The sequence below is a fragment of the Micromys minutus genome, assembly GCF_963924665.1.
Source record: "Micromys minutus genome assembly, chromosome: 10".
Taxonomy (NCBI): Eukaryota; Metazoa; Chordata; class Mammalia; order Rodentia; family Muridae; genus Micromys; species Micromys minutus.
Genome location: NC_137979.1, coordinates 46,541,048 through 46,549,164, shown reverse-complemented (window position 1 = coordinate 46,549,164; position 8,117 = coordinate 46,541,048). Strand labels below are relative to the sequence as shown.

The 8,117-nt window shown below is 39.3% G+C and overlaps 1 protein-coding gene across 1 annotated transcript in view; it reads right to left on the bottom strand.

The window, feature by feature from the left end:
* Nucleotides 1-3,607: 3,607 nt before the first annotated feature.
* The window catches only part of LOC308425221 (uncharacterized protein), a gene marked incomplete at both ends in the record, with an annotated part of 38,482 nt that continues 33,972 nt past the window's right edge, over nucleotides 3,608-8,117 (bottom strand). Inside the window, 2 exons of the mRNA XM_080922440.1 lie at nucleotides 3,608-4,237; nucleotides 4,660-4,727. Of these exons, the coding sequence (XP_080778566.1) occupies nucleotides 3,608-4,237; nucleotides 4,660-4,727 (698 nt within the window). The remainder of the gene's footprint in view (nucleotides 4,238-4,659; nucleotides 4,728-8,117) is intronic.

The following is an 8,117-nucleotide window of genomic DNA, read 5'->3' as shown; positions in this document are numbered from 1 at the left end:
GTTCTGTAAAGGGTCTAAGCCTGGATGCATAGGAATGCACTGCTGTTTTGCATATGTTGATATTTCTTTTGATCATGTACATGTTATAGCATTCCGACTTTGTTCTCTTTCACTTATTAAGTCAAAACTCTGTTTAAAGGTTTTAGAAAAAAGATGTGTCTGCTAAACTCACTGGAGAGAAGTTGGAGAAGTGTTCTTGCTCACTAACTATTCCAAAAGGCTGATTCTACCAGATTATCACCAGATCCACAACCACGTAAAACAGGCACGTTCCCTGGTCTTTGGGGAGACAGGTAGCTACTCTACTGACAGAGACAACCAGACTTTCAAAGACATCATAGATAAAGCTCTGAGATTCTGAAGAATATACTTTTGGGGCTGGGGGGATGACCCCATTGTTAAAAGCACTGGATGCTCTTACAGAGGGCCCAGATTCAGTTCCCAGCCCCAATATGACATCTTGCCACCACCTGTAACTCCAGTCTCAGGGAATAAGATGCTTTCTTCATTCCTCCATATGCACCATACACAGAGGATGCATATAATACCTGCAGGCAAATGTACATACATCTATACATTCATAAATCTTTCACTTGCCTGAAAGACAAACTTGTCACTGGCTTTAAGGCATGCCATCTTATCTCTCTGGGAAGGAAAAAGCTGAGATACCCCTGAGCTGTGGTAGACCTTACATCTTGGCCAGGGGACAAGGAGGGGAAATGATTGGCCAAGCAACTTTTCATATAAACAAAGGATGAGAGGCTCTTCTGAAGGTCAGAGGATACAGGGAAGGATTTTAGATAATGAATAAGAACACCTTTCTTGAACTTCTCAGGATGGAGTCCAGCACCGGAAGACTTCCTTTTCCTGTAACCCTCCTATGACCTTGACAGATCTAGGTTGAAAGCTGGCTAGCACTAGATTATGCTGCCAGGCAGGAATTTACAAGCGAGATCTACAATGGGATGCTAATGAATCTGGGGGTGGACATCTGGCCAGCAGCATGTCTTTTAGGGCAGAAACCTGATTTACTTAGCTTCTTGCTGTACTTGGTTTTCCAAGAATAGCCAAGGTTCTGGATGTCTTCATGGCTGGCTAAAGAGATGTCATATATGAAACCAGAATTCTGGCTTCCAGAGAGACTGTTTTTTTTTTTTTTTCAGGGTTTGGGAAGGCTCTAAATGGTGACAAAGGTTTACACTAAGTCAGAAAAAGTGCTACTAAAACTGCACACCCAGGAGCCCAGGACAGAAATCAAGAGTTCAGATTCCCTTTGGTGGGTGCAACTTAAAAGTGGTACAAGGAGCCAAGCATAGTGATGCATGTCTTTAATCCCATCACTCAGGAGTCAGAAGCAGGCAGATCTCTGTGAGTGTGAGACAAGTCTGGTTTACATAGCAGCCTCCAGGACATCCAGGACTGCATAAAAAGACCCTGACTCATATATCTGAGAGAGAGAGAGAGAGAGAGAGAGAGAGAGAGAGAGAGAGAGAGAGAGAGAGAGAGAGAGAGAGAGAGAGAATAGCATAATATTTACAGAAAGGGTCTATGCCTGATGCACACTAATGTTTTGTATATGTTGATATTTCCTTTGAGCATGTGCATGTTACAGCATTCTGCTTTTGGTCCTTTTTAACTTAAAAAGTCAAACTCTGCTTAAGGATTTGTCAGCTAAACTCACTAGAGAGAAGTCGGAGAAGTGTTCTTGCTCACTGAATATAGCCAAAAGGCTGATGCTACCAGATTATCACCAGGTCCACAACTCTGATCTTAGGAAGGAATGCCATTTTCCTACAGATAAGATACACAGAGAGGATGGAGTTGCCCAATCTTAGTGTATCACTCAGGGCAGCACAGTGGAGAGACACTGTTCCTTTATTGGCTCCTTTGTTTTGCCACTATAGCATGAGATAAGCCAAACACTGGAATATTATTTAGCTAGAGAACAATTGCAGTGTTAGAATGTTGTCTGTCTAGTATCAGAAAAAGAAGAGATTTTTAAAAAAGTATTGACAGCTATGTGGAGATTAGGACGCTTTAAACTTTAAAAAAAATAAAATTATGTATGTATATGATTGTCTTGTGTGACTGCATGTATGTATACCACAGGCATGCCTGATACCCAGGGATGTTAGAAGAGGGTATTGGGTAGCCTGTACCTAAAATTATAGGTTGTTGTAGCTGCTATGTGGATGCTGGGAATTGAACCTAGGTCCTTCTTAACAGCAACATATACTCTTAACCAGTAAGCCACCTCTCTAGTCCCAGAAACTGGGTCTCTTATCCAGTGGTAGGACATAAAGTAGAGTGGTAGTTGTGTGGAACATTACTAAGATTCTGCAACAAGCAAGCAAGCAACAAGCATGAAAGCAAGCAAGCAACAAGCAAGCAAGCAAGCAACAAGCAAGCAAACAAGCAAGCAAGCAAGCAAGCAAGCAAGCAAGCAAATATAAAGGTAATTTGTGACTCAGTAGTTGTATCTCAGCATATTTTTTAAGTTAACTGAAATCAGAATCTTTTCTAATTTAAATTAAAAATTTTCCTTCTGGCTATTTGTTGAATGTAGTAAAGGACTCTATAAAATTCCTTTGAGTCTATCATGTATTCATGTATTTTGAAGTTATTTGCTCTTTCATCCCTCCATCCCCCTACTAGTTCCCCTTGTTCTCATGGACAACCTATAAGATATGAAATTTCTTTATAAAATCTTGAGTTTACAAATAAGAACACTTGACTGATAATTTGTCACTCCATGTCTGATTTATGTCCCTCAATATGATAACCTCATATGCAGTCATTTTTTAGCAAATGATAGGATTAAAATCAGAATATTAAAGGGATGTTGACACTTGCAAGTTTATGCAAGTCCTATTAACACTCGATAAAATGTGTGGAAGCCAAGTGGCCCATCAGTATGTAAATGGATAAAGAAAATATGACAGGAGGTTACTGCTGTGTGATCCATCCAAATGATGCATATAATAGCCAAAGACAGAAAAGGACAGAACAAACCATTGGTTTATGGGAAGCCAAGGTTGTGAGAACTAGAAAGATATATGTCAGTTGGTATTAGATTTCATTTGTGCCAGATAAAACCCTCCCATGGACCTGCTGTTCAACACCATACTGTGTGTTGCTGACACAGGGGCACCTTGTTGAGCATTTAAACATCTATTGACTAAGTAGATTTTACATTAAGTGATTTATGAAACTACAATAACAGACAATATGGAATGAAGAAAAGCAGAGCGTTTATTAAAATTGCTTTTTCTAGTGATACAATTCAGAAGTGGTAAGAAAGAAGAAAAAATAGAACATAAAAATTGGGGTAACTCAGAAGAAAATACAGGTTAATAAAGTTATTTTTAGGGAGTTATTTGGTGAGAGATGTAAAGATCCTGGCTCAGAACTTAAGAACTACCAGATCTTCACATCGCCCACACCCGAAGATGGTGCAAGATCCACAATTGCTGGAGATGAGAGGGTGAGGGTGAGAGACTCCATCCTTCCTCAAAGCATTTCATCTCTTAAGAATGACCAAATTGGTCAGGTGCCCTGCTGAGAACATGAAGTTGGCCAGCAAAGGATAAGAGGTGGCTTTGGGCCCTTATGGTGTGCCAGCTTTTGCTGGAGCATGGCTTTCCTTAGGGAGCTGGTCATCATCAGGAGGTGGGCACACACAGCAGGGCTGGCAGCAGGGGGTGCTGCAGCCAATGATCACACAGCTGGGTTTGAAAGAGGTGGTCTTGCAGCAGCTGGTTTCACAGCAAGTTGGTTGGCAGCAGAGCTGGAAGAAGCTAGGCTGGCAGCAGGTGGTCTTGCAGCAGCTGGGCTGGCAGCAGGTGGGCATGCAGCAGCTGGGCTGGCAGCAGGGTGTGCTGCAGCAGATGGTCACACAGGTTGGCTTGCAACAGTTGCTGTCACAGCAGGCAGTGTCACAGCAGGTTGGTGGGCAGCACAGCTGGGAAGAGCTGTTGACAGTTTTGGTGGTGCTGTGGCAGCAGATAGACTTGCAGCAACAGGGTGTGCTGCACAAACTTGGAGCACAGCAAGGCTGGCAGCAGATAAACACAGGACAGCTGGATTCACAGCTGGATTCAGAGCTGCTGGTGGTCTTGCAGCAGGCAGTCTTGCAGCAGCATGGCTGGCAGGTGTGGGTCATGTTGTCAGAAGTAGAGGGTGATGTTCTGTTCCCAGGTGAGTTTTCTACAATGTAGCAACTTCTTCCAGTCAGGGCCTTTTATGTAACAAGCCTCCAAGGTTTGGACCAATCAGAAGGACTTGTTTATTATTTTCCATATTTAATTTGTGTTTACCAAGGAAGAATTTCTCACTCAATGCTCTGAATCATTTGAAAGCTTCCATTACTTATCTGGTGATAACTTATTGAAGTCTTTCCAAGAAATCAAGGGTTCATTCCTTCAGCTTTGTTGTAACTCTGGTAGCCTTTGTTAGTTCCAGATTGTATGAAAGAGTCAAGATTATTTTGTTCTTGCAACTTTCCCCCTATATCTCTACTTAGAAGTATAAATGTCTCTGCACAGGAGTGTGCAGTTTTCCCAATCACGATCTCCACATCTATTTCCATGTCTGATTGTCTACAAGGTCCAATACCAAATTTTCTTAGTTGTCAATCAATCTCTGACTAAATTGCTGTACTTGTGTATCAAAGGTGCTATGAGATGGGGTTTCTGGAATAATCTGTTTCATAGCAGAGTAAACCAGGACTGGAGGGTATGAAAAGAAACAAAGAAACAGCCAACATTTAGGAATAGGCAGACATCAGCTGATGTGGTGAGCTTCAGTCCTGACTTTCTTGCCTGGGCAGCTGTAGGGCAAGATGTACTTTTAGCCTCAGATTGAGACAGACCAGGGTGTGCAGGTGACTCTGGCACACAATGGCTGGCTGCAATAGCATCAGGGGTCTTAGACTGGTGATCTTTTCCATGAGTTTCCTTTACCTCTATCCCAATCTCTGTCTAGCCTTTCTCCTTCAGTTTCTATTTCTTTTCTTTCTATTTTATTTTTAAGAATCATGTACCTAATTTATTACCCATTTTATCAGTGAGGAGTAAGATGTGCCCCCTCTTTTTTTCTACTACTCATACTAAACATAGAAATGATTAATTTCTCATCTGAGAGAATAAAGAGCACGCACAGCCATTACCAGTATTAAGGAAATGGAAATTAGCCCAATTCCTACAAAACATTTCCTGTCCCCCATCCCCAAAGGCGGTTGCTTACTGCCATCCAGGGTCTGTCTGCCTTCCAATCTTGGCATCACTTTTACCCCTTTGCAAATAAAAATTAATCTGTCTTTGCCCATAGGATGCTTGTGAAAATCTTCACTTTGCTTGCTCTGATTCCTGTGTACTTTTTCACTGGATGAACTTGACACAGCTCATTGGCAGATTATTATTATTATTTTTGTTGAAAACATTCTTTTTTTTTTTTTTACAATTTAGGACTATTCATAATCATGCTATTACAAGTGTTTCTATTGTAAATACTTCTGCTGAAGGCACGTAACTGGGTACCTGGCAACTTGCTTCTCATGAAATGTTTATACTTTCCTTCCCAGGAGCCTATCTCCTCTTTCAACAGATTTACTCTTTGATGTATTTGTTTTAATGCGCAACATGGGTTTAAACTTACCACTTACATTTTTTTTATTTCTTATGACATATGAAAAGTCACTTACCTCTCTTATGGCCCCTGTTGCTGCCTTTGGCATAACTTTCTTTTCCCAAATAGTCCTACTGTTCTTTTGTGCGCCTTCCCCTCCTTCGATAAGAAAACATGAATTTTGTTTTTTGTTTGTTTGGGTTTTTTTTTTTTTTTTGAGTTTGACTTACTTCACAAGATAATCTACAAATTTAATCCATTTTCTGGCTAGTGACAGCATTTTACTTTTCCTATATATACTATATTTTATTTATGCATTCATCTATTCATCTACTGACAGACAAGCAGCTGTTTCTGTGTTTTATGTACTGTGTAGTAGCTTAGATAGTTCATATGGTGGTTCTAATTTTAGTTTTTTTTTTTTAAGATACTAAAAGTTAATTTCCGTATAGCTTGTACTAATTTACATTCCCATTAACTGTGTGTAAAGCTTTTCTTTCCCCACTGTATCCCCACTAACACTTGTTATTGTTTTCTTGATGACAGCTGTTTGTGACAAGAATATGGTAGAATTTCAAGAAAACTTCTGACTTGTATTTTCTCATGGCTAATGGTGTTGAAGATTTTTTTCATGAGTTCTTTCAATCATTTGTAATTTTTGATTTTAAAAGTCTTCAAATAAATATGACTAGTTATTGGATACCTTTTTAAATATTAACTTTTAAGTTCATCAATGTATTTATATATTTGTATATGTATACACATGTATGTGTATATATATCTGTCTGTGTGTATAGTAAAATATATATGTATATATATCCACATATATATTTATATGTATGTGTATAATATAATATTTATTTACAGTTTATATAGTTTATATATGTATATATATGAACATATAAATAAATATATATTGCATTATACTTACACATTTATACACAAATATAAATGTAAACACACACACACACACACACACACACACACACACATATATATATATATATATATATATATATATATATATATATATATATATATATATAATACTATACAAACACACACACATGGATCTTAACCCTCTGTTAGGTAACTAGTTGACAACATTCCTTTCAGATCACCGTCTGTTCTGTAGTCAGATGCCTGCTGCCTCAAAGGGTTGTTATGGTTTCTCTTCTCCAACATTGACCTTTACCTGTACTTAAAGAGTTCATTTCAAGATGAACATGCTGCTGTGGTATCCATAGTAATAAAATGAATAATTGACATCTATCCTGAACTGTGTCTCCATAGAGACTCTCCTCTCATGTCCTTGTGTTAGAAAGGTTCATTTTTTTGGTAGAGGTTAGGAGGAGAAAGAAATGATGGGCAAATCAGCTTCCCATTCAAAGGATGAGGATTCTTTGAGGGTTAGGAGAAAGAGGGGAATGATTACAGTGGAATTTTGTTTTTAACTTTTCAGAAAGAGGTTTATGCCAGTCTCTCTGGTGGGTATTGTATGTCTTCTACCTTCAAATATGATGTTTTCTTTCTGAGTTAGAAACATTGCAGGTCAAGATGACAGTGTTGGGAGTATTACACTAGGAGAATTTATTCCAGTGGGATGGTAATGTATCTGGGGGTGAATAGCAGGTCAGCATAAAACATCAGCCTGTTTTGCATGGTCCCAGGCTGTCTGTGGGGTTGGCTAGTTGGGTGATATATCTGAAAGAGATTTCTGCCTAAAGGCACCATTTCTCAGGGTCAAGAGGCATCATTTCCTAGGGTCTTATCCTTACTCAGTAGCACTACTCTCCTATTATGCATTAGAAACATCGGTACTGGGGCTCAGGTGCCTGAAGACAGAAAATCGATAGGTTAGATTATCCTTGGAGAGTTGAACTCAGCAGCAGTATAGGTGGGAGTAAAGCCTAATTGTGCTTGGACAACTTGAAAGAACAAATGACTGGATTAGTTGTGTGTACAACACTTTAATTGAGGACTTTGAAAACAAGTATGTATCACTCAAAGCATATGTGGGTAGTCCATCATGGATGTTTAGCTTTGGTGAGCCATACCTGTACTTGTTGATGTACCTGCCTGAGCAGGAGACACCTTTACTGCATCTTCCAAGTCATCAGGAGCATCGCACCTTTGACTTTGATCATGTGAGATGTCACTCGCTATTGATATATTGCTTGGTGTTAGGATGATCACAACATTGGGATCTTACTCCTAATATCAGTAAAATGAGAATAAAGGTGTTAACAAGGAGGTGAATACATTTTATGTTGGTAGCAATGTTTAGTGCTACAGTAGGTATATAAATAATTTTGGAAGCAATCAAAGGGAAAAAAATACATGTGACCCAGAATCTGCACTTCAGGATATTTTATAAAGTAACAGAAATGAAAACTTGGGGGAAACACAGCACCTCCGTGTTCATGACAACCCTACTTCTAACCTATTGTGAAGGCTGGCCTGGCACTCAGCCTGTGTGTGTCATGCATCCA